Source organism: Dermacentor variabilis, chromosome 2, assembly GCF_050947875.1.
Source record: "Dermacentor variabilis isolate Ectoservices chromosome 2, ASM5094787v1, whole genome shotgun sequence".
Lineage (NCBI taxonomy): Eukaryota > Metazoa > Arthropoda > Arachnida > Ixodida > Ixodidae > Dermacentor > Dermacentor variabilis.
The window spans coordinates 105,523,310-105,549,735 of NC_134569.1; the positions used below are offsets into that span (position 1 = coordinate 105,523,310).

General features: G+C 45.4%; 1 protein-coding gene across 7 annotated transcripts in view; it reads left to right on the forward strand.

Moving 5' to 3' along the window:
• Sap130 (Sin3A-associated protein 130) overlaps positions 1–26,426 on the forward strand; it is a 117,913-nt gene that overhangs the window by 24,370 nt on the left and 67,117 nt on the right. For 2 of the 7 annotated variants that reach the window (XM_075681591.1, XM_075681594.1), the window contains exons 1-7: positions 6,591–6,701; positions 7,561–7,762; positions 10,989–11,109; positions 13,449–13,649; positions 18,067–18,176; positions 22,935–23,027; positions 26,105–26,202. In XM_075681591.1, coding sequence (XP_075537706.1) covers positions 6,694–6,701; positions 7,561–7,762; positions 10,989–11,109; positions 13,449–13,649; positions 18,067–18,176; positions 22,935–23,027; positions 26,105–26,202 — 833 coding nt within the window. In that variant the 5' untranslated portion in view covers positions 6,591–6,693. Of the gene's footprint in view, positions 1–6,589; positions 6,702–7,560; positions 7,763–10,988; positions 11,110–13,448; positions 13,650–18,066; positions 18,177–22,934; positions 23,028–26,104; positions 26,203–26,426 lie in introns of those variants that run through there. The other 5 variants (XM_075681595.1, XM_075681597.1, XM_075681592.1 and 2 more) reach the window with 4 other exon arrangements.

Here is a 26,426-nt window from a genome sequence, read left to right on the forward strand (position 1 = left end):
GGCTACCTGACGACGCCATTGTCGCCGCTGCTTCGGCGAACGGCATTTCTCGCAGCTGCGTGTCGAATTATGTCTCGAATTCCGACTCATCCGCCTTTACGTTGGTTTTCTAAGAATCCTCCTAAGGTCCGAATTCACCGATCTTAACAATGTGCAGAAAAGCCTGCCAACTTGACTTCCCTCTTATGTGCGAAGCGCAAACGTCACTGTTGGTCTGCGCTTGCTTTCATTTTCTTCTTTTTTTTCTGAGCCTCGCATATTTCTCTCTTGGACGGGGAGTGCTCTCATCGCACTGTGTGCCGGCAGGCAGCGTAGCCTTTGTTGTGAACGCTGGTGCACGTTTCTACCCGTTTCTTCCACGGATTAAGTAATTTGCTGTGCGACGGTGTTTATTGCCCGCCGTTGATCATCCAACGCGGCGATGGTGTACTGCTGCGTACCGCTTTGCAAGTCGCAGTTGGGTAAGACTCAGGGCGTTTCTTTTCATCAATTCCCGAGTGATTCAGAACTGTTTGCAAAGTGGCTCAAAAACATCTCCAGAAAAAATTTCGTCTTCAACGACAAGTCGGCATCGAGTGTGGTTTGCAGCCGGCATTTCCTCGCGAATGACTACGTTTCAGGGTGCCGAATCAGAAAACTTTTGCCTGGTGCTGTGCCAACCGTGTTCGATGAGTACCCGTGCCACCTGGTGCCTAGTGTGAAAAATCCTCGCAAGAAGCCCGCAGACAGAACCTGTGTACCTGGTCGAAAGCCGCATAAGCGCAAAGCGGAATCGCAAGAAAGCACGGACATTTCCGAGCTGCCAAATGACTATTCTGCTAAGAATCCTAGCATCTCTACTCAGACTATAAATAATGAGGCAAAGCGAGCAAGCGGGTATGTATCCCTGATTGGAAGGCTGATAGATTTGTTTCTCTCCAAATTTAACGGGTAGAAAGTGTTGACGTGAGTGTACCAAAGCCTCATGCGACCATGCAGTCATACTGAAGAAGAGCACGCGATGGCGCGCGGTAGTTATTCCGTTGTTTATAACTCTTAGCTGTCAAATCGAAGAGGCTGATTGCGCGGTCTTTGCATAATGCATAGGGGTGAAATATCAGGACCTGACGGTTACCACTCACGCGGGACGGACTTGGAGCGGGCGCGCTTTCTCCTTCCGCGTGAACGGCGGTCGCAGCGGCGGAGCAGTGGGGCAGTGGCGACCCCACGGCGGTGCGGTGGGAGGCGGAAACAGACCCCATTGCGAAGGCCGTAAGAAGAGAAGCGCGCGCACCCCTCGAGACGTGTTTCGTTCTGGCTAACTCAGAAGGAGCCTGATGGAGGGCGCTGCAATATGATGCAGGTGAGAGCGCAGTCACGTGGTATTCGCCATTATTTCCCACGGTACATTCATCAGTCGGAAAAAAATAGTATACGCAATTAAAATACCACAGTTAGATGTCCCTTGGCTGTGCCTACAAACGCTTCATTTACACTTTGATAATTATGATAGTACGTCTCGAGTTATTATGATCGTACGTCTCGAGTTAGATAATTAATTACAATTACTTAATTAAATCTCAGTAACGAGAAAAGTACTGGCAGCTACTCCACTATGCTGAAAACAATATGCATTAGGTTTTCTACGAGTAACGCATTGCTTTTCTTTTTTAATCTTGGTGCATGATAGTTATTTGGGACACTCTGTATATATTTATTACCTGTGCACGCAAGTGCCGATGTTTTCATCCCTGATAAATGTTGTAAGCTATTAGAAGTGTTTTTTTAATGAGTCGTTAGCTTTGAGACACACATAATTAATGTGCATTTCACACGCCGTTGATAAAAGGCTATGCCAAAGGCCTCAATAAAATCTACAGCTTTATTACATTTTTTTTTTCAGGGTAAAAAAAGCACACAAAGCATTTTGAAGCGCGGTGAACATACAACATATTCAATCTCTAGGCATAAGCTATCCATATCTTTAGAAATAATTGTTAATTGGCTACCTCCCTCTCTTTAAAAATATAATAAACTTTGTCATGTGTATATTTTTAAATATATTGCGCATGTGCCTGGTGTTTACAGCTGAAATTTAAAACAATGTTGAAGTGAGAAAATACGAATGAGGCAGCCGCCGCTGGTACATCTAATGCGCGTGTTCTCCTGTTGTGAGGATTTGCAGAAATAAAGCAAAGCATGAATTAAAATCCGTGCACCTCCACGCCAACAAAGATGCAGTAAGCTATTCGCCACAATGACATTTTAAAGGGGCCCTGAACCACTTTTTATCGAAGGGGAGAAAGACATTTGAAGTGAAGATAGGCTATTTCAGAAACACTTTGCCGCATAAAGTACTTCAATGCGTTCTGCAGAAGCGGAGTGATGGGCAATCAAACACGGCCTCCAGCTGTGCTCCGCTTCCTCCTCCAATGCCTTGCACTGCGAAGGCTACGGCGGAGACGTCACCGTGGCGCGCAGTTCAAATTTCCGATTTGGTGCCTATGCCGCACATCTCATGTAATCAAGACAAGCCGTCGAACAGTCTGCAGCTCTCTACCCAATCGCAGTGGGAGGCCGCGCTGCTCAGTTCGGACCTGGATCGTTCAACTCCGAGTCACGGAGCGGGCCGAAGAGGTCGCCGAACGACGTCGTCGGTCGGCCACCTGGCGTCCGGCCTAGAAGGGGAGCCCACCGTGGGGAGGGGAAGGTCACCCCAACCCCCGCCTCCTCCTCCTCCGCGCTAAACCTAAGCTGCAGTGTACCTAAGCCAAACGCGGCTGTCCTCAGAGAGCCGCCGTGCGCTTAGCCACTGGACTCGTCGCGGCACCTCGCGGCGGCCGCGGTGTAGCCGAGCGCAGCGACCAATAGCAGCCGCGTATTGGAGCGTGCTTTATGACGAAATAAAGCACACAGAAAAGAGCCAGGATCATGGGGTTTTTGAAACGAGAGCGTTTGAGAAAAAGGTGACTTCGCGCTCCGCTTGCGAACTCCACGGACCGCGTACGACAGCAGAACTTGGCCGAGATGTTCACAACAGCGTATGCTACCCGCGGACTATGTTATTTCACCAAGCCCGAGGGGTGGTTCAGGGCGCCTTGAAGTGAAAAGGTCGAGGCAAGTCAGAAAAAAGCTCAAATTATGTGGGTGACAAAACTCTGGCAGTGACACGTCAGCTGGGGGGGGGGCTTCAGCACCAACATCCCCCCCCCGGTAAACTCTGGAGGGGGCTCGGGCCTCAGAGCCCTTCCCCACTCCCCCCGTAGTCGGCGCCTATGAGACGGGTCATGCGCGCTGTGCACGTGCTCGCCGCTCTTGCGTTGAAGCGGTAGACCGCACGAAGGTCACTTCGCTCGCTGCTGCTGCCGCGTTGCTCACGCCAGCGTTTTGACAGCGAGTGTCCACGCTCGTCTAGTGTTGCGTTCATGTCTGTTCGTGCGCGCTGACACCATATGCTTGTTCATTCAGTTAGCAAGATTCTCAGCACCATCTTCATCCTCATAATCAGCGTCTTCTCTATTCTTTCTACACCATTTCCCCTTCCCTAACGCCGAGTAGCAGGTCAGAACATTGATTCAGGCCGACCTCTCCGCTTTTCTATCATAATAGATATCTGTCTCTCTAGTAAGCGAATGTTACGGCCGATAAAACTACTATCCTTACTTCGTATAGCTGTGCACTAATTTGCTATCACAGTCGATGCTTCCCCTTGCGGGTGACGCTGCGACTTTTTCTGGACAAAACAGACAAGTGATGATACCAGAACGCGCTATTAAAATGCGTCCACCTTGAAATGCCACATCTGTACGAAAGTTGAACACGGCATGGCCCTTTGGTTCAGCCAAGAAAAAGAAAGGGGGGGGGGAGGAGAAGAACGCAGCATCTGGTATATGTAAGGATGTTATATAAAGCCTCTGGAGTGACAGAGGGAGAGAGAAGGATGCATAGAAAGACAGGGAGGTTAACCAGAGGTAGTTCCGGTTGGCTACCCTGCACGGGGGAAGGGTTAAGGGGGATAAAAAGAGAAAGAGAGTGGAAGGGGGGATAGAAGGGGGGAGTGACAGTCCCTGCAGCTGCCTACGAGACCGAGTGAAGCCGCTGCAGCCATATTGCTAAGGCAAAAGGAAGAAGCGCGTTTCCAGCATCGGCAGCGGAGTATGCGAGGCATTCGGTTGCATTTGTGCTAAAGTGAGCTCACTTTATTTGGGCTTCCAGGATAAGATTTTGAGGAGGAACCTTTTTTAGGATGCAGATCGCTTTACAAATGTGTGTTGTTGGTGTTGAAAAAAAAAATGATTCTGCAACCATTTCTTGCCGAAGACTTCGAGAAAGTCAACCGGTGGGACGCTTCGCCAATCGGATTTCTTCGCTGTGCAGCCTGTGCTATGTTCTGTCGTGGTGATGCGACTACGTAATATTCACCACTGATTACCCGCTGATTGGCTAGAAAGATTTGTCAGCCGCATTTTGGAAAGATCTAATACACTGTCCTCCCATTTTCACGGCGATACCGTGGCGCTGCCACGTTTGAACACGTAGTGACACGTCCGTTGCTTGCTTCAGCTGCCTCCGTTGCCTCGATCTGTGTTTACAGTTGATGTACATGACGCTTGTGCGGCTCTGCAAACTTCTGTTCCGGTGGATATCGTAGACGGTGACTGGGTGGATGACACGCGAAGCTTTGGGTACAGCTTCAAAGGACATGTAAGCGCTTTCGGAGCGCGTTACGCTTTGTCCAAACGGAGCGAGCAGCGTATACGGTGCCTGTAATAAAATCGGGGCTAAAAATGTGTTCCTTCCCGCTTATGAATTGAACCAGTATCAGTGTGTTTAGCTCTTCGTTCCTTATTTAAGAAATAATTTTAAGCAGCCGCTTGTCGCGCTTCTGACTCAGTAATGTTCCCCGGGCGGTCAGTATCCGATTATTTATTTTCTGCCTGATCCGCTCACGGGTGTGCTCAGTTGCGGTAGATTTGTTCTTGATGGGGACAAGGCTTGTAACGTAGATGTTCTGCACGTTGCAATAGCTTATAGCAATTACGTATTATTGTTATCACTAGCTTACTGCGTGGACCGTTACGAAACGTTCAGCTTCGAACATTAGTGTGCTGTCGGTGTAGCTGCCGTCACCTATGCTTCGGCGCACTGATTCATGTGTGCGCCCGTATTTGGATACGTTGGCGATAGAGGGGACGTAAGTTTGCGCGTGAGTTGGGGGTTGGGGGTAAGTGCGCGTGAGTTGTGTATAGATAACGTGCGAGAAACATTTATATGCCAAGAAGCGGCGCTACTCCGTCTGTCGCCGTATAATGAGCGGTACTCACTCGTGCAGACGTTCCGGGTTTGAAGTCCTTTCCTTGGAGGTCAGCGCTACAACGCTGGCGGATGAGTTAACTTTTTTTTATCCTCGAAGGAATCCGTGCATTGTGAAGAGCCGGCGACACAGGCAGTCCTTATGTAGCAGCGGTCCGTGAGCACAACGATTCAGAGTGCCTGCAGCCATTTTCCCGCTAGAGTGGCGCGTTACATTCTGGAGTTCAAAATAGACAGTCCTAACGTGAACGGAGGATTGGTAAGCGAGAAGAGACACAAGAACAAAAGATGCTGGCGACGGCACTTTAAAATTTCCGCGCCAGCTTCCCATGACGTCAGGGATTTTGATCGCTATATAGAGAAGCTGGTTGGTTGTTCGTCTGCAAAGAAAAAGTGCACTCTGTCCACAGGCACACAACAACTAAACGTAATAACTTTCGGTAACTTTCTCTGCACAAAAGTTACCCGAATACTATGAAATTTATCATGTCTCAGACAGCACAGCCGCTTTCGCGCGAAATTCAAAACGTAAAATTCGGCCTTTTTCTCCGCCAGTAATTCACGCTTGTTCAGTCAAATAAATGCCAACAACTTTCTCAAAAAGCGCTCTATCAGTCTGGTGAATGCAGCTGGGCCATATTATTAACGACTGAGCAGTTCGAAGTGCCACAAAACAAAAACCGATTCAACGACCCTTTGACGTCGCGCGAAAGAAACCGATAAAATGCTGCTTTTGCAAGTTCATCAAAGTCACGGTGCGATAGCTAAGCCGCGTGGCCGATGCAGAGTGCCCGCATTATTCGGTCTTACTCAGTATACTCAGCGGCCAGAAACACCCTCATGTAAAAAAGCTTTTTTTGAAAACCGCAGAATTAAGATTAGTGGATATATATATATATATTCGTAGGCCGCAATAAAATCCCTCCCTGAGGCTGCAAACGTCACTACCGCCGACTACCGACCACAACGCAAAACAACTAGCATTCGTTTGCAAATGTGCTGCCATCTATCGATAACAAAAAGTGTTACTGTCACTGATATTGCCAGATTTATTTTGTGTTTCGCTACGTCTGGCAGCAACTTAAACAAAACGTGATACGTGCACTAAATTTTAATAATATTTTAATAAAACTAATAAGGTTATTCGTTTTAATCGCAAGTGGTTTATTTATGTGTTATAAAACAATTTAATTTTGAGAGAACTACACACTGCACGATAATGCAGTGGCTGCTGTTGTCTTTAGTTTCTATTTGCGTTGTTTTTCTTGTTACCGAGGCTCACGCTTATCCCGCCACATTTTCGCTTCAGCCGGACATGCGCACAAGTACTGTAAATTCGACAGCTTATGTTGCTTCGTGGGGGCAGGAGTTTAAAATACCTACAGCTGGTGTATCTACCGAATGCAAAAGTAAGTTGAAAATATTCACCAGAAGCTTGCGATTTTAGGGACCGATTGTCGGGCACACTTTCTCAAGTATTTTGAGCGATCCAAGCCGCTGGCACAACTTATTTTGAATTGGCGCTTAGCTGTCGTCGAGCTACCTTGCTCAGCCAGATATGTATTTTTCTTGACCTACTATAAACAAAACGTTTTCCTGGCTGATTTCTCCCTAGCGATAGTAGAATTACGTTACCCCGACAGGCAGCCGTCACGCGCGTGCCTCCGCGACGTCTAGGAACAACGCGACGTTTTCCAGTTGCTTACCAGGATGATTTCAGCCTCCAGCGAGCCCGAGCTACCTGGGAGCTTCCGAAGGAGCGGTCGTTCGCTGGTTGCGCAGGGAACTGCGTGAGACGGGGGCTCTCGCAACGGCATTTTCGAAGAAACGCGGCGAGTGAAATGGGTGCCCGGTTGCCGCCCCGGAGCCAGGCTTTCGCCGCTCGCGATCGCGTAGACACAACGCTAGCAAGAACCGCTGCCGCCGCTCCTCTCGCCATGATTGTGCTCGCATCGTCCGAAACGACGAGTGTCGTTTGAGTCGGCCCAGCGCATTCCTAAATCCTCGTGCCTGCGCGGCTGTTTTGTCTCCCAGCTGCGATCGTCGCGCGGCCATTCAAAAAGCCGAGCGAGCGGTCGTCGGTCGGGGGACCCCCCCTCCTGTGAAGCCACTACGTAGGGAGAGCTCTTGGCGCGGCTGTCGACCTTGTGCACGGCTTCATTTCGCTCGCGTCTCTTTTGCCTCGCACCCCGATTTCGGCCTCTGTTTGCCCGTCGTGGTCTGACGCGAGCCCTTCGGTCGCGATGACCCGTACCCTTTGCTCTTCAGGATGTCAGGGGTGCAGAAGGCCCCCGGCAGCGTCGAGCTGAAGCCGCCTGACAAAGGGGAGCAGCCGATGGACCTGGCTCCCAGGACGGCGCATCAGCACGTCGCCGCCGCCGCCTCTGCTGCCAAACCGACGCAATTGCAGGTCACCACTATCGGGCCCGCACTCCGACCGCACCTGGACACGGCCAAGTCGGCGTTCACGGTAAGAAACGTCGCGGGCATCAGCGCGCCCCGCTGTGTTCACGGCACCGAAACTTGTGTGTGCCTTGTTTCTCGACTTGCTGGCTTGCGCGACTTCGTCATAGCTGCTGTGTTCACAACGCGACTAAGACCGTCTGCGGTTCAGAAAGAAAGCACATTTCACGTTTTTTTTACTCGCATGCGAGCTCAGTGACCAGGCGGACTGGTGCCTAGACGATTGTCGATCACTTTCGTAGCTCTTCCGCGGGCCATTGAGAAAACGTGGATTGTTTTTATGCGTTGGTAGTCCCGTCAGCATCTTTCGCTGTATTGAAGCCCAGGTACTGATGAGCCAGATTGTGTCTTTATACCTGAAGCGTGTGTCAGCTGTACGTGTTTAATACTCAGCAGCCTATCCACATGTGCTAGTCATTTAGTGTCAACATTGCGAGATCACTCAGCCGTGTGCTGTTAACTGCAATTTTCATAATGTCAGCATGGCACATAACTTACTAATTAGATTCTGGTTCCTGGTGGAAACTTGTAGGTTCAACAATAATGAACGAAAAGCTCTGAACATGGGTAGTGTATTTTACTTTACCATCTGCTTGCTCATATCCACTGCTTATTGGCTGCTGAAATTCCTGTGGAAACTTGTGTTCTGGTGTTTTGTGAGAGCAAAAGACAATTTGAGTTATACTTGAGAGATAATTCAGTCATTCAATGTAACATGTATCCTGTGTCTGGACAGAAAAACTAAACCAAGTTTTTCTGGTTGATAATTAAAACAGTTCAATTGTCCATTTTCTCTTCACATTCTTTATTTAAACTGCATGCACGATAAGCAGTAACATCTTTCAAAAAAATTGATGTCAAGTGCTTTACAATTTATGTAGTGTGTGCATACATTATTTGAGTCGATTACATGATATTTGAATGCTCTGGTTGTGCTCGCTTATGAAACTGTAATAGAAATATAAGCTTGGTGACCAGGGTAGTAATAGCCATTGAAAATGTGTTACTTTGACCGATATGTACAAATATTTAGACATGTTAGAAAGTTGGAGCTATTGAAATTACCATTCTTTATGTTTATAGCACTTAAAGGCCAACTGCAACAAAATTTTACTTTGGCTGAATTTGTTATAAGTGAGTAGTATATACCACTGGTGCAATCTTGGCAAAGCCACAGGGCTCGTAATTGTATGGTTTTCTTTAGCATCCTTTAAAACACCACGTGAGCAGATGCCGTGCACACCTGGTGGTTGTCATTATGTCAAGTCCCAGCTTGCTGCCTCCGAGATTTTTCAGCGCATCGCGGGCACTACCTTATTTCAGGGGCAATTCCGAAGAGCTGCTCATTCTAGGTTATGCTTCACTTTTGGTGAGCAGTAATGGCGGCAATGTTTTCAGTTCTGGCAGATTCCTTCAATGCCTGTTTCCTTCTGGTCATGAAACTTGTATGGGAAAGTCTGGTGTGCCAGCCGAAGTTTCGACGACCTGGTGGAGTTCCATTTGGAGAGCACTTAACCAGCGGCCGGGGCAGGCCAACTTGCACGCATATTCCAGTGAGCTGTGCAACATTTTCTGCTGCAGTGCTGCAGGCGAACACAAAAAGAAGCGGTCCATCCATGTGAATGCCACTAGCCGTACAATCCTTTAAATTATTAACTGCTAGAACGACAATCAATATGCATGTTATGTTTTTTTTATTAATTTAATTATTTAACATTTGCTGTCTGTGCTAACTGCCTCTGTTAAGCCACAATGTGAATATGTTTGCTCACTGTTAATAGTAATTAGACTGAAATCTTCTCATTTAGTGTGCTCTTAGCAGTTTCATTTAGAATATCTTGAGGTTAGGGGTATTGTAATCAATATACCGCTTTTTTAGTGTTTTCCTCCAGCACAGCAATAGGTAATGTTGCACAGCTCGCTGGAATACACATGCAAGTTGGCCTCTTAGGCTAATGGTCAAGTGCCTTCCAAAGAATACTGTGCCACATTGTAACTTTGGGTGGCATACCAACCTTTCCTTAGAAGTTTCATGGCCAAAAAGAAAAAGGCATTGAAGGACTCTGGTTTCAGTATCAAAAACGGCTATTTTTGATTGCTTTTCGTAAATGCTTCTACTCATATTTTGAACGTAAAATTTTGGACTAAAGTTTTTCTATATCTACACCATCTTAAACTGAGTGTCTTATGCGGTCCAAAATTTCGTTCAATTTGGCCTATTTCAACAATAATTTGGCTGATTACTTGAATGGTGTCTATGTCTTACCAGTACTCGGGTCCGGGCAGAAACCTGGAGCCTTACGAAAAGGGTTCCACCTAAATTGAGGACGATGCAACGAGCTATGGAAAGAAGAATGATAGGTGTAACGCTAAGGGATAAGAAAAGAGCAGATTGGGTGAGGGAACAAACGTGAGTTAATGACATCTTAGTTGAAATCAAGAAAAAGAAATGGGGGCATGGGCAGGACATGTAATGAGGAGGGAAGATAACCGATGGTCATTAAGGGTTACTGACTGGATTCCAAGGGAAGGGAAGCCTAGCAGGGGGTGGCAGAAAGTTAGGTGGGCGGATGAGATTAAGAAGTTTGCAGGGACAACATGGCCACAATTAGTACATGACCGGGGTAGTTGGAGAAGTATGGGAGAGGCCTTTGCCCTGCAGTGGGCGTAACCAGGCGGCTGATGATGATGATGACTTGCATTGTACCAATGAACTTATTCGTTATTTACTTTACGGCATGTATTGCAATTGCAAAATTCAAGCCGAGCAGTACTGGAGTAGTGCCAGTTTTGATACATCTGTCCCCAAATTTCGCTTAGAAATTTATTGATGTTTCATTTAATATTGCCCCAAAAGGGACACCATTGGGAAGCCATTAACTGGTATGCGAATGCATTTCACACTTCAAGGTTGAATATTTCTAAAGTGATGCTGGTCATAAAATTTCTGCTCAGCAGACATGACTTCACTACTGCTAACTTGAATTTACAATTACATGTGTGTTAAGTCAAATAATGAGAAGGCTTACTAACACATTTCAGCTAATTAGACGATTTACTGCTTAAATTCTTCTAGCCACTGCTGTCTGGCTAGCCACATGACCTAGCTGCAAAAATGGCAGGGTCTAGATGCAACAGACTTTTTTTTTTTCCTAAAGTTTTTTGCATAAGCAAAAGATACCCTGCATGATCTGCAATATGTTTTGATGTGCTTGCTTGTTTCTGTTTACCAGACGCTGGGCCAGAGGCTTCCTGCATCTTCAAGGCCAGTCTTGCAGCCGGCCATTTCTGTGTCCTCAACGGGGGGAAATGCAGTCGCTGCCTCCGTTACACCATCATATACAGTCAAGTCTGGTAGGTTCACGTCTTATTTTCGCTAGTGCAGCTTGCGTGCAGATCCTTCAGAGCCTTTCTGCTTGCCAAAACAATTCCATAGCGCCCCTGTGTTTGTTAAAAGAGCAAGAGCCATATTTTGCAATGACTCTTTTCATTTTTTCATTCTTTTTGCTCTCTGTCATTGGCTTCAAATAAAGCTGGGATCAGTCACTCAGTGGGACAGATGATGAGGAACGAATAGATTTGGATGAGAAAAGAAATCCTTACAAAATAAAGCCCCAGATCTTGAATTTCCTTGGAATCGTATGCAATGTTAATATTGTGTTCGATGAAAAAGAGGATTGGTCACGTTTGTGATGTGTCTATGTAGTCGACAGAGTTGTTTTCGAAGTCTGAAAAATCTGTCATGCCATCTAAATGCAGTTCAGTTTTGCCATAGCAGCTGATTTGTTGCCTCTGGTATGGATTCTAAAGTGACCGAGGAAAGTATTATAATTTTTAACATTCGATGCCCCTGAGACAAAAGGAAGTTTTGACTTTTGTGTTTCCTGTTGGGGGGTCTCAAGTGCTCTCGGTGGAAAAAGGTGGAAAAGGAAACTACAACACCATAGTCCGAACACATAGAGACATCTGTTGCTTCTTCTATACAAAAATGTTAGTTAGTCAAAATACATACAAAGAGCAGTTCCTCTATGCAACATGCTAAGGAATCGTGGAAGCTCAACTCGCCACACAAGGTTATCAAGTGAATGTCCATGCCTGGTGCTGATTCCTAAAGTAATTCGTGGGTGATGATCCCATCAGCAAAAGTGCATCTGGGTGATCACGTTTGCCCATGCCAATGCCAGTTTCTAAAGGTGAATGGGAAGAGTGAGGTGTGCGTATTAATGACTTTCTTGTAAGGACACCACCTTTCATTTTCATGGTGGTTTTCTATTGATATTTAATATGGGGCTAGTTTAGTAAGTGAAAGATCCGAGGCGCAGAAACGTATTCTAAATCATACAGTGACCTATTTGCACGAAAGTAATGTGACCCTGAATGTAATGCAAAGGAGGAATTTTGATGACTCTGGAAATAAAGAAAGTTGTATTACAATTACAGCGTGGCCTCGCATTGTGTGATGCAAATGCAGCCGTGAGGTTAGAACGAAATGTTTTAGCGCAGTCCAATGTTTTATCCACATCAGCAATTCGTACTTGCATGGAATAATCTGTGTATGTACGAGAAAACCTGTGAATGTCTAGTGCAATAATATTTACAATTACAATTTACAATTACAATTTACAATTACATGTGTGTTAAGTCAAATAATGAGAAGGCTTACTAACACATTTCAGCTAATTAGACGATGTACTGCTTAAATTCTTCTAGCCACTGCTGTCTGGCTAGCCACATGACCTAGCTGCAAAAATGGCCGGGTCTAGATGCAACAGACTTTTTTTTTCCTAAAGTTTTTTGCATAAGCAAAAGATACCCTGCATGATAGGCCAGGTCAGGTCACAATAGGCCAGGTCATTGTACTGCTTTTTCTGCTTGCACTTCCTCTCATGCATGTGGTGCTTCAGTAGTCTCCTTAGAAAATGAAATTTGCTTTCCTTCAGAGCTCAATTGCCTCGTGGTTGCGCTCATGTTATGTTCAGTGCCAATTTTGAGGAAAAAATATAGGTAATTTTCATGTGACGTCATGGACACCGCTCTCACCATGCTAGTACCGAAACATGGCAGCCATGACGGCATCAGTGCACCATATTATCACGGTCACATTGTGTTGCTTTCTTTGGCGACTGTTTTTCACTAGTTTATCAATGTTATTGCTTTGTAGTTCAATGCAAGATGCACCTGTTGTGCTGTCATGCTGTCATGTCTCTTGCTTATGCGGCTTCTCGACAAGCCAGTACCCAAAGATGGTGGCCACGGTAATGCCTGTGCAAACTATCGGGTATGTTTATTTGGAGCTTGGTTTAGACTATAATGCAGCATTCTCTTAAGGTGGCAAGTATGAAAGAAAGAAAATAATTTTGTTCTTGTAGGTGTAATAATAGCTGTGTGAGATTGCTGCACACTTGTGGCTGACTGTGGCTGTTTAGCATTGTTTCATGGCCTCTCTATGGCCTCTCTGTTTAAGCAAAATTTTTCCCTGTGCAAACAATTCCTGTTCAACACGTGGATTGAGTGGGCATGTCACCTTTACTCTCTAAAAGAAAGGTTCTGGTGTTTTTGCTAGATACCATACAAACATTCGGTTCTAGTTGCGGGTAACCAGAAATTTGTTTTGAATGGCTTTGAAGTGAAAATATCTGTTGGCTCTCATGACTCTGAAGTATTGCTGCCTCTTATTTTCTTTGTGTGTTCAGTGGGTGGATCATCAGTGCCCCAACTCTCAACACTGCGGCACATGGTGACGCCATCAGCGACAGGGGTGTCGTCTCCGAATGCTGGCACCATTGTTACTTCAATAGCGTCTCCAATGGCATCCATCATCCGAGGCAACACCATAACCACCACCCAGATTGGCCACACTGTCCCACATCAGTTCTCTTCACATGTACCCCGAGGTAAGCTCTGTTTTGCTGTTGCACATTCATCAGCAGTACTGAGCTCAGCACAGTATTTTTTCTAGGGCAGTGATATACGTGGTGCCTTCTTTTCTAAATCTAACGGGTATACCACTTTTGATCAACACTAACGCTATAAAGTGATGTGAAACCGGCTGTTAGGCTGGCAAGACAAGTCTGTGCTATTTGGATGTGGGCAAAGCATATACAGTTAAACCTCAATATAACGAAGTCGATAAAGTTGGCAATTTGCTTCGTTATATCAAAATCTCGTTTATTGAACTTTAATCTTTTTTGCTAATAAGTACAATCGCCAATAGATATTTTTCACATGGAAGGGGCAGCAATAGTTTCCGAATTATGGGGCAATCAGAAAAAGCGAATTTGAATGAAAAAATAATTTTGTTGAAATTGAGATTCAGTGACGAAAGATGTGGTTTCATACCCTGTCGACAATATCTTCACATCGGCAGTACCAAGCGCAGCCAGCCACTCCTTCGCGTTCACTCTGCCCCCACGGCTTATAGTGTCGCCTGCAGTGAGATGACATTATCACGAACAGCACCGGCAGTGGGGAGCAAATGCTTCGTCTGTCTCAGAAACTCGGGATTACAGAACCTCTAGCACTAAACGCACAACACAGCACAGGATACCATGCCATCTTAGCTCGCCCAGTCTTTGCACATGTAGCAAATTGCCTCTAAAACAGGGCGTGCAGGCTGTGTGCATGCACGCTGACAGCCATGCTCACAACAACCTGCCTGCGAACCTGCAAATTCGATTATCTTCGTCCGCGGAAGTTTCCATTTATTGTCTCAGTATCCTTTGCAGTGGCAGTTATATTTAATTTAGATGTAGTGAAATCATGTGTAAACACTCTTCGTTAGATTGATATTTGAAATAGATATTCTATGGGCAAGAAGTTAAAAAAAGTTAAATACTTTGTTATACTGAGAAGTTCGTTACATTGAAGTTCGTTGTATCATACAGGCAGACAAGTTACATATCTAAAGACTTGAACAAATTAAAATTATGAATAGGTAAAAAAAGTTTTACTGTTTAGGGTGGCGTAATGAGTTTTTAGTCAATTTTATACATATGTACCTGAAAGTGGGCTTTCAATAGATACCTGATTCTTCTAATTCCAGGTTATAGTAAATTCAGTGAAAATCTGCAAGCTGGATGAGGGCTAATTCACTGAACTCGACTGTACCTCTTGCTGAAGTACAGGCTCTGTACAGTGGTTTGCTGTGGAATGCTGTGCTGTATTTTGTAGCACTGAGAAAACTTTACGATAGCAGATGTCTATTCGCCTTTGTGAAGGAATGAGTCCGAACCATTGCATTACATGAAAGTAAAAGGCTTGCTGTGGTGTGTCCTAATAAAGCTTGTATCTACACAGTGGGAAGAATATTAAAGAAAAAAAAATGCGTGTGCATACACGGCTGTGAAAAGATCTGCTAGCAGTACAAAAACCTTGTTGGTGCTCTGCTGGTGTCAAGCATAGCAAGTTTTCCTGCCCGTGCTCTTGTTATAGTCGAACCCACTTATAACGATACCGGTTTTAATAATATATCAGTTGTAACAATACGAAGCTGCTGCACCGTCAACTTTTGTATGATTTCCATGGTGAACTAACACGCTTACTACAATGCCCCGATGCCGCATTATCAGTTATAATGATGTAGTTTGGCTGCTGGATGTCTGAGCCGAAAGGTAGTGAAATGCGAAATCTTTGAAAAGAAAAAGAAAAAAAAAAAGAGAAATTCAAGCTGTTGCACGATGGGCCGCTGTTCCAACAGCCACCACGCACTTATTTTCTAGCCATCTCCGCGTACCTCTCTTCCTTCGCTCTTCCATCCCTCCGAACACGAGTGGACTGCGCGCACAGCTCAGCTGCGCCCACAGCTCTACGCCGCCCCATCCTCCGAAACATGAATGGACTGCGCCAACTGCGCTGCTCGCAGGTTGCTCGCAGGTTGCTCGCAGGTTGCTCGCTGGCTCCTCATTCAGTATGGTTCTGCAAACAGCTTAATCGCTCGCCTTGGTCTTCATTGTTTTGCGTCGAAATCGTTCCTGGCCATGCGGTTTCTCGCCATCGAAGCGGTAGACGGCTGATCCGCCCGCTGATCATTGGCAATGCATGATGTTGCTGGTGAAAACAAAAAGCATGGCTGTAGATTTGGAAACTAAGTGATTCTACCCGATGAGGCAATCGTCGCGAGCGTGCTTGCCTCAGATAGTGACGACAGCGATGACGCGGTAGGGCAGGTTGCCCAATGAGGCGACCGCTGTGAACGTGCTTGCATCACATAGCGACGGCAACGATGGCCTCGATGATGCGGTAAGGCAGGTTGCCTCAGTGTTGTCCTTACAGGAGGCCCGGCAGATGATTCAGTTGCTCCGGGGCTTTGTTTTCGCAAGGAACCTTCCGCTGCACTATGTGCAGCACCTGGATGCCTTGGAGAAGGATGTCGGCAAGCTTCCCGTAGAGCATGCAAAGCTGAGGGACATAAGGTTTTCTCGTGCAAGCCAGTGAGAAGTACGTGTCGGGATGCTTGTGGCGATCTCACCTTAGCATTTCTTCTGGATTTCTCAAGCTGACAGGCTGCCGTGGCAGCGTCAGTTTGGCACCGTCAGCTTGGCACCGTGGCAGCGTCATCAACTCGGTGGCCCTAAAAGGGGCCACCGAGTTGATGCCTCGGCGGTACTCACATATCGCTTGCCACCCCATGACACCTCTGCAGTTGTTATAGCAGTGCCATTCTTTAACGCCGACAGCCGCAGCTTGTTACACGTGATTGGAGTGCCTAGGAAGCAGTTAAACGAGTGAACACATTCAGCAGCCGGATGGAGGAAGGTGGCAGAGAGGGGCACTGGCCTCCCCGCCATTATAGTTTTCTCACAACAGCTCTGCCATCTCCCTATTTTGATTTTTTCATGCAACCCGGTTATAACAATTATCGGTTATAAAAATGGAATTTTCATGGCACCCGAATATTGTTATAAGTGGGTTCGACTGTATATTGTACGAGTTGGAGTCGGGCATGTAAATATGTAGTAGTGGGCCCATGCCGTCGTCCAACTCATCCACACTTGGGACATGGTTGAAGGGAGGAACTTGCTCTCATCGAGAACTAGGTGTACAGGATTTATTTATAATATCTACATGAAGACAAGAGAATATTACATTTCATCAATCTAACATGACTGAAAACGAAGCACACCAAGCAGCCGAAAACGGCTGCTTAAAAACCCACTGTCCTCCCTAGATCCCTAGGTGAGGGAAAAGTGCTGTCCAACCTTCGTCCAATTGGACCGTCCAAAGTCGTTGTAGTCTTAGTCGACCCACCTTTGAGGGCGAGAGATCACGCACTCATTCCCACGCTTTTGTTTCACTGAACACACCGAGCAGAGAGGGTCCTCGTAGACAGGGGTTGTCACGCTTGACTCAAGCTGGCGCCTCTTGATTCCAGAGCTGACTCCGCAGTTAGCCGCCACGTCTGTCAAACGACTGTGACGATTACTGGGGCCTGTGAGAAATCGACATAAAACACCCTTTTCCAGGAGTTCTCTTGCTTCAATTAGACCGTGAAGGCGACAGCGAACCAACTAACAATACTCTGTCTGCCTTGCTGGCGCCGTTGGGCTGTCCAAAGGAGGCTTGGCTCTCTCTGCATTGTTGGCTTCGTGCAGCGATTCGTCGCAGCGGGCTGAGAGAGGCTCGAAGGTCACTACCCCCGCAGGCCGATTGTAACAATATGCAAGATTTTGGTGGTGGCCTCTCACGATTCAATGTGTGCTTGAAAGACATTTTGCTCATTCTAAAAGGCCATTGCAGCAGCACAGCATTTCATGCCGTTCTATAAGAAAGGGGAGTAACCATATGTTTGTGTGATCCAAGTGACTTGCGATCACTTATCTCTACTGGCAGTGGTGGAACAAACCTTGTGAGGTCAATTAATAAGGGTTTCAGTGGTGATAACTGAAATCAATCCGGAAACTGAATTAGATATTAATTCAGATCTTGCCGAAAAGGACAGTTTTGCAGTTTTTGAACAACAGAGGTGCTGTGCACACCACATTGTTGGGGGAGACTATTACCTAACTTACATGCTGAGAGCTGAAATTTTTAATGCTAGCAGCCTTTTGACTTGTGTCTGTTGTACCGTGATGGGCTCTCCTTCGTGTAGTGCTTGCATTGTGTGATACCTCTGCATTATAATCCATGAGACTGTGCACTTCGGAGAGATGTCTTCATAGGGCATGCACCAATCCGTTGCATACACAGGGGTGGCTGCAGAATGCATCTGTGCTCAGCCACCTGCACGTAGTCTGCTGATGGCATCCTTAGTCACTTCACTTTTTTTCTCAGAATTTTACTCATAAAGAGGGACCATGTTCCCTTCGTTCACAGGGCCAGCAGCTGTCGCAAGCATCAACACAGCTCCGAAATCAGCGCTCGCAACACCAATGTTGCGGTCTTCAATGAGCCAAGCAACCGCAGCACCTCATATACCAGTTGGTGTAAGAATGGACTTCTCTTTATTCATTTTGTTTTTGTGTGTTGTACTACTGCCACTATATCAAATGTTTTCAGCAGAAGTGTTAAATAGACTGTTATCTCCAATTCTCAGCAGTGTGTTTGCCTGAGGCAGCCTAACTCAGATGGCTGTTGAGTTGTGCATGACAAAAGAGTTGAGTTCGATATTGTGCACATTAATACAAAAACCTGTGGGAAGTGTTGAGTGTTTGATTAAGAAAAACTTACTTCAGCAGCGCAAACTGGGGCTCTGCAATGAGTGTCAGTGATGCAACGTGCGTAGGTGCTAGTGTGCTGTGCTGGCAGAGCACATTGATGCTTTCCCTGCAGCACTTCTAAATGACTATTTCTCATGAATACTGCTGTAGTGTGTGTAAGTGTGCAGGAAAAAAACAAACATTATTAAGCTGAAATCGTGATGCACAACTAGCTTTCTAAAAAAACTTAGAAATGTAAAAGGGAGTAGGATAGGGCAGCTAAATATACATGCCTGAGAAACCTAGTTTAGGGATGCCTGGGCTAACCTCATCGTAATAAGCGAAAGACTGGGCATCTTTTTGAGTGTACAGCCTATAACGAAAATGTAGAGGCCATTGTCTGCAATGGGTGGCTAGCCTTTAACTTTTTTTGCAACAGGCTATACAAGCACTGGCATATGCTGGAGTTCCAGACAGACTGACTTAGTTTTCAGTTTGTTTTTTCAATGCTAAAAGAAAAGCTCACTGAATCCATCAAGCTTGGCTGGCCAATCAGCATGTGGAGTCCTTTGAATTCTGCAGAATGGTCTTAGGTATGCCATGGCAAGAATGTGCAGTCATTTAGGCTAATTTTACAATGTGCAACCAAATACTGCTTCCAGCTTTTGTGCTATGTATAACTTGCCATAACCGTTCCGTGTGCAGAAAGCTAGTTTCATGCCTGCACCACATTGTTGGGCATAGATGCTTTTAATTTTTTGGCAACGTGCGACCAGCATGGTAGCACCAGAGTCATTGCACACTTCGCCTGCTCATCAAGGCTTGTCATCCTGACACCTGTTACATGCCAGTACAGATCATGTGTTTTCACAATTAAAAATAAAGAGAAAAAGAAAATACAGCATGCTTGTTTGACCTTGCAGGATCACTACCCGAATTCCAATGAAGTTTCTTTCGAGCAGTTGCATTAAGAATTTCTTTTGCCTGCATATGACTCATAATGACACTGACATAATGACTCATATGACACTACCTTGCGCAAATTTAAAATTGGTGTCATGTGACACTCAGGAAAACGTGTATAACGCTCTCGTAACATTGTAATTAACCTCCGTGACCCCATTTAAAAGCATCAGACATAACGCGCCTCCCCACATTTCCACCAAATGTGTAAGTCTGTGGCACTCTCAGTTCCCAGAGGGCTGTGGGCAAGCAAGCTGTATGCTTAATATAACACCTGAAAATAAGGAGAATGACGGAGATAAGTACTGAATGCCAGTGTTCATAGTTGGCCGTTAGCGGTTGTGTTATTCTGCGTAACAGAATGAAAGCAGTTCAAGGCTTCAGTGAGTAGCCATAGCTTGCCTTGTATAAGGCCCACAGTGAAAATCCTAAAGAGAAGAGCAGGTATTACACAAACAAATACAGTACTTATCGCGGCACAGCAGGCTGAATTCTGTACCGTTCATAAAACACACTTTAATGCTCTGCTGTGCTTGCATATATTTACTGCAAATGTTATATTCAACCTACCGTAAAAAACGGAATATAAGTCAAACTTTTTTTCAAGAAACTGTGACAATCAGTTTATACCATTTTCTTTTCTTTCATTTTTTATAAATAAAGTTTGGGAGGTCGACCTGTATTCAGGTCAAACCTATATTCCGATTTTTACGGAGGTGGGGAGGGGGTCGACCTATATTCCAGTCTGACCTCTATATTTCAATTTTTACTGTAGACATTTTGAACTTTGTCTACATATTGCCATAACCTGCCTTTTATTTCAACCAAATGCATTCAAGGCGCCGCATTTAGTTCACTGAGGACACTGGGAAAAACCTACTATGCACTTCATAGAATGCATGAAAATAGGAAGAAAAGGAGTATTCATGCATGAGTATACAGTTAAGGAGGCCTCTATATATCGAAGTCAGTAAAACTGGCACTCTACTTTCTTATACCAAAATTTCATTGTGTTGAAATTCAACCTTTTACCCAAATAAGTATGTTCTCCGGCAGATTGAAGTGGGGCACAAAATTTTCGGAATTATTGTGCAATGGAAAAAACAAATTTAAATGAAAAAAAAAACTTTCATTTCATCGAATTTGGGAGTCGATGAGCAAAGACGCAGTTCATGCCATGTCAATGATATCTTCACATCGGCGGTGCGAAGGAAAGCCTGCAAAGCTTTCGCATCCACTCCATCGCCACAGCTGATAGTGTCACCTGCAGAGGGACGGTGCTGTCATGAATAGCGCTGGCAGAGGGGAGTGAACGCTTTGTCTGCCTCTCGCTTCAACGTGTCTATGGTACTCGAGATTATGTGACCTCCAGCACTAAATGTGAGCACAGCGCACATCAAGCCACGACCATCTCGGCTCATCCAGCCTTTGCACCTGCCACAGATTGCTTCCAAGAGAAGGACGCACAGGCCGTGTATGCACTCAGTCGTGCTTACAGCACAGGCTAGACGAGGAGATGCGCACTTGCCCACTTGGATCGCGTTGCCCCCCTCCCTGCTTGTGCAGAATGGCAGTGCTCACCAAGTCACCATCCGGGTTTACTCGCCCTCGTTTGGTTTCCCTCACACCCACAGCATACAGAGCACAGTGCACGACAGGATTTTGTTGCATTTTGTCGATAGGATTTTGTCGGGAGCATGACAGCCTTGCTGTTAGGCTTCGGTGGCCACTCTCTATTGCACGGTGCGTGATTCGAGAGGTGTATATAAGCGGCTGCATATAATTCAACCATTTGACCATCTGCGTTTGTGGCAGTTTCCGTTTATTGCCACTGCGTTTCTTCATGGCGCCATTGAAATTTCGTTAAACAGTGTATATACTACACTACTACAGTTTGTGATACTGAGGTTCAAAATAGATGGTGTTCTATGGACAAGAAGTTCTAAAAAATTATATACTTCATTTGAATTTTGTCATATTGAAGTTCGTTATATTGAGGTTTAACTGTATTTGAAAACCATTGAAAAAAGTATTTGTGTTTATGAATAGCAACCATAAAACATGTTAAAAGAACCCCAGGCAATCTAACTTGATTCAGAGCACCTCACTATGGTGTCTCTCATGTCTAGTTTGTTACTTTGCAATGGTAAACCCCATAATTTGCATTGCAATTACAGCTCTACAGCACCTTGTTCTGTATTTGAAATGATGCTCCAAGTAATGTGGTAAAATGTCTATGAATTTCATCTGGCTTGTGCATCATATCAGCGGCTTCATACAAAGTGCCAGGCAATTGAGCTCTGCTGGAAAAACAAATCTCACCTACTGTGGTAGACAAGTGGCTAGGGCACTGCATTGCTAAGGTCAAGGTCGCAGGTTCGGTGCCGTACGCAGCAGCCTTACTTCAGGGGGGGGGGGATGAAATAAAATATTGCTCAAGTACTTAGATTTAAGAGAATATTAAAGAAGCCCAGATGTTAAAAATTGTTCCAGAGTCCCTCACTATAGCATGCCTCATAATCAAATTGCAGTTTTGACATGTAAAGCCTCAGAATTTAATTTTTTGGTTAAACAAGCTTAACATAGGGTGTCAGGCTAATTGGTGCCTGCATTCAGAATGCATTTGATTCAGGGATGAGGAATAGAAAGACAGACCACTCGTCCCACCTTTCTTTTCTTGACCCTTGTTTCTTCACCTCAACCCTAGAATGTTTGCAGGAAAGCCAAACTCAGTGTTCTAGGAAGAATAAAAATGCACATCCATGAAATGTGCCATAAGTGTGAGAGGATGTGGGAGCATTGTGAAGGGTGCAAGGTTGCTAAGTGGCCAATAAAAAGATATAAGAAATGTGCATCCCCCCCCATCAGTACAGCACACTGCAGTTTTCTTAATAAATTTAGCATAAGGTAATTAGTTACACGTTAGCATGGTGCGCGCCCATGGACTTTGGCACAGGCGCAGGCATCCTGCATGAACACGCATTGTTGTACGCGAGAACAGAAAGCTAGGGGATTTGGCAACTTTGCATTGTAAAAAAACAGGTCTACAGAAATGGGATGAGGATCTCTCTCAGCATAGCGTTTGTGACCATTCTTTGCCTCATCCCATTTTGCCGTACTGTTCTCTACAGTGCATTGCATTAGTGTATCATGCACCTGGCTGTGCTAAAACAGCCAGCAAATAAAGTTCTGGGAGGCAGTGCTTGTTCAAATCGATGAGGCAACCAAATGTTGGATCAGCATGCATGGCTCGCAAGACTGGTGTATTATGCCTGTTAAGAACCTCAAAGAGAAAGCACATTCTGGCAGTTTGTCTTGTAGAGGTGGCCATCATGCATGTGAAAACGGCCCTCTCTCGAAGGTTTGCGCGCAGCATCAAGGAACGGCTGCAAGCTCTCATCCTTCTGCTGCTCGGCTCTGAAGGAGCCAGCATCGGGGAGCTGCGAGGATGCAAGGGCTATGTAATGATCACAGTTGCCTGCGCTGCAGCCAGTCATGGGAAGCGGCATCCGAGAGAGACAGTCTGCATCATCGTGTCATTGTCCATTCTTGTATGAAATGATGGAACTCACCCTTTTGCAGAGGACGCGGCCAGTGTACAAGATGACCAGATGGATCGCGAAGTTTCACGAGCCAGTGGAGGAATTTATCCGTGAAGACTTTGAGTCCGCACAGGTATGAGCAAAACCACTATGCCTCGGCGATGACTACAAGGCGCTCTTTCTTCATTAACTATGTAGCTGTGGTCGCAGTGGCTCAGGAAGTGACTCGCATAGGGGATGTTTTAATTGTCACAGCACCAGTGCCAACACTACTTACATCATTGTGAACATCTTTTGGAGCAGAGCGCGCCAGAGAATACACCGCTTGACTCAAGAGGCAACTCGCATAGGAGGTGTGTTAATTATCGCCACTATCTTGAACAAGCACAACACCATTGCCAATTCTACTTCCATCGTCGGGAACATCTGTTGGAGCTGAGTGTCAAAGTTCTGGAGAATATGCTGCTTGACTCAAGAGGCAACTCTCATAAGAAATGTGTTGTTACCACTACCTCGAACAAGTGCAGAACCAATGCCAACACTGCTTGCATTCTATTCTTAAGCATGTCTATTGGATCTGAAGGCCAAAGTGCCAGAGAATGTGCTGTTTGACTCAAGAGGCAACTTGTAAAGCAGATATCTTGTCACAATTGTCATGAAAAAGTACACAGAAATTCCGACACCACTTTGACCATTGTGATGGCTGGAGCAGAGGCTCAAAGCACTGAAGAACACACTGCCTGACTGGAGTGGCAAGTCTCATACAAGATGACACATTAATTTTTGACACTGTCTTGAATGAGTACAGCACCAGTGCCGGCTCTATTTGCATCCACATGAACGTCTGTTGAAGCTGGTCAAAGGGCTGGAAATGCTGCATAAGTGCAGAATAGACTCGCATAAGGGATGATGTGTTGCTGCCACTGTTGTGAACAAGTAAAGTGCCACTGCCAACACCACTTGCATTCTTGTGAACATTCAGTGAAGTTGGGAGCCCAAATGCTGAAGAATGTGCTTTGACGACAAGAGGAATGTCAGCTGGCAGAAGAGCCAGGACCTAGAGGTGCTCACTCAAGGCCCATGAGAAGGCCTTGTTTATAGAAGGTGCCTGAGAGTTTGAGTGATGTTAGCGAAGCTAGGAATGAAGATGCGGAAGTAGGAGTGCGAGTCCAAAAAACTTAATAGCCTCTTCTTCTAAGAAAAGACCAGTTATTTGCTGCACTTCAACGACCACAGTCATCTGTGTTTCAAGTCTTCCCGAATTGGATGGTCACCAAAATGGCAGTAGAAGTTGAATATCAGGCCGACTTTGCCCAAGCAGACAAGGGCAAGGTCTGGACGTGTACACATATCTTGCTCAGTAAGTTTTTGCCTGAAGATTATTACATTGCCTAGACAGTACATGCTTGATCTCCAAACTCGGGCCATGTGGTAAGGTTTCTTGAAGCTGGAATTGAGAGCAGAGTTCGTATAACAAAGAGTAGTAAGGGCCACACATGTCATTGAATATTCACACTGTCTTTATTGGTGGCTGTAATAACAACAAAATTCGTCCTGCAGAACCACTTTGGCAGACAAGCAGAGGGCAGGCAACATGATAAACATGCACTTCCTTGAGATGTTTATCTGTGGCAGGACGTTGAAGATAGTGAACTCACTTGTGCCTGTCATAGCCAGCAGATAGTTGAAGGCAAAATTGGTGAGTTGAGGACATTCATAGTGCAAATCCTCGGAGCAAGGACTGAGTCGTAGGGTGCCTTTACCGCTCTTAGCGGACAATGTTGCGTATCTACCGAGCTGTTATAAGAAACGTGTGCTGCTCAAGAAAACATGACATTGGAAGGCTGAGGTGAGCTGGGTATATCCCAAGACCGAGGCAGGAAGGTCATTGGGTCATTGCTCTCTTTTGTCGCCTTCTGATTGTTGCCTGTGTACATCTTGTGCTCAGTTGCGAAGGCTCATGACCTGTGTTCCAATATTGCAACTTTTGCATGAAAATACTTGCAAGGAAAAAGAACCATGCACCATGTACTGCGTGCTGCTGGTACCTTGACACCACAACCAAGAACTATTGCTCTCGATGTTGCCCCAAGCTCTTGCGGCTAAAGAGGGAACTCATCAAAATTTTGAAATCGGATGGACGAATGTGCCAGATTTTGCACTGGCATTCGAAGTGAGTTGCAAAACACGTGGAAAAGTGAGACTCTACCTTGGAACTTGTGAGATTAGGTGTTGGCACTTAAAGGGTTAAAACACGCACACCTGCTCCACATGGTGTCGTACAATAGATATCTTATAGCAGCATCTGCTTGAGGCTAGATAAAATTGTTACTGAGTCAGCAAACTATATCATCTTATTAGACAAATTAAGAACCTAATGTGGCTTTCTTTTAGGTTGTTTCAACAGTTAAGGATTTGAATGTGCAAGAATGCTGCGAAATCCGAGATTTCACACTGGCCAACACCATGGTTTTGACAAGAAATTGAAGAAGGGAAGCTTGCTCTTTATTTACCTTGCTAACAAGCCACATTTCTCTGCGAAGCAAGTGAACAAGAGTAATCCGCCAGACTTATCCTATTTGGTGTTTGCCTTAGTGACCCTTTAACAGTTGTTCCAGCTGCAATAATGTTTTGCTAATTCAAGACTTCAAGACTCGCCAATGGATCCAATCACTTTCCCAGACAACAAATCTTTCATAACCATTTAATGCCTTTGATTGCAATGGGTTGTAATCTCCATGCTGTGCATATGCATTGAAGAGCCCTCCTGTAATCTTGTGATAGAATGTTGAAGAACCTTAAGTGTTGTGGAAGATGAGCCTAATGTACCACCGCCCCAAAATGAATGTTGAAGGGTCATAAGAAGTATTGTTGGCAGACAGGTTTAGAGTACTATCACGCTGGAATGAAACTTGAACACATCAAGACAAATGACAAGGTGCACTTACCTGCCCACATTTGCCATCGTGTATGACACTGGTGCAATTAGTTTACAGATGCTTAATTGGTTTTCTACTCTGCTTAATTCTATTTCCATTTTATTGTGGAGCAATCGTACTTGTGCATAGATTACATGTGCATGGCGCTTTCACTTTAGAGATTCTGTCGTCATTCTGTGTTACTTCTATCATGCTCACCTGGTTTTGTGTTGGTGATATGGAAGTATTTGGTTACTGTGATTTCTTTTTTTCTTTCTGTAACCTCTCGCAGCAGGCACGGGCAGCAGGGCTTGTTCCTGCTAGAGCGTCGTTTGCATCCCTACCTCGATCGGCAGGCCTGTCAATGACCCAGGTGATGGACTTGCAGAAGTAAGCAATATTGTTTTCTATATACAGATTTTAAGGGGTCTTTGCTTTTAAAACTGCTTTTTTTTGTGTGAATATAAAGTCATGAAACTTGCACTACATATGTGTGGCAAACCAATTCTGTGGAATCCCGCAAGGTTGAGGAAGTATAACAAGAGGGAAAATTGTCCGAATGTAGCCCGAATATGCCTGAATGTAGCACAAATGTAGCACGAAGCTACAATGGA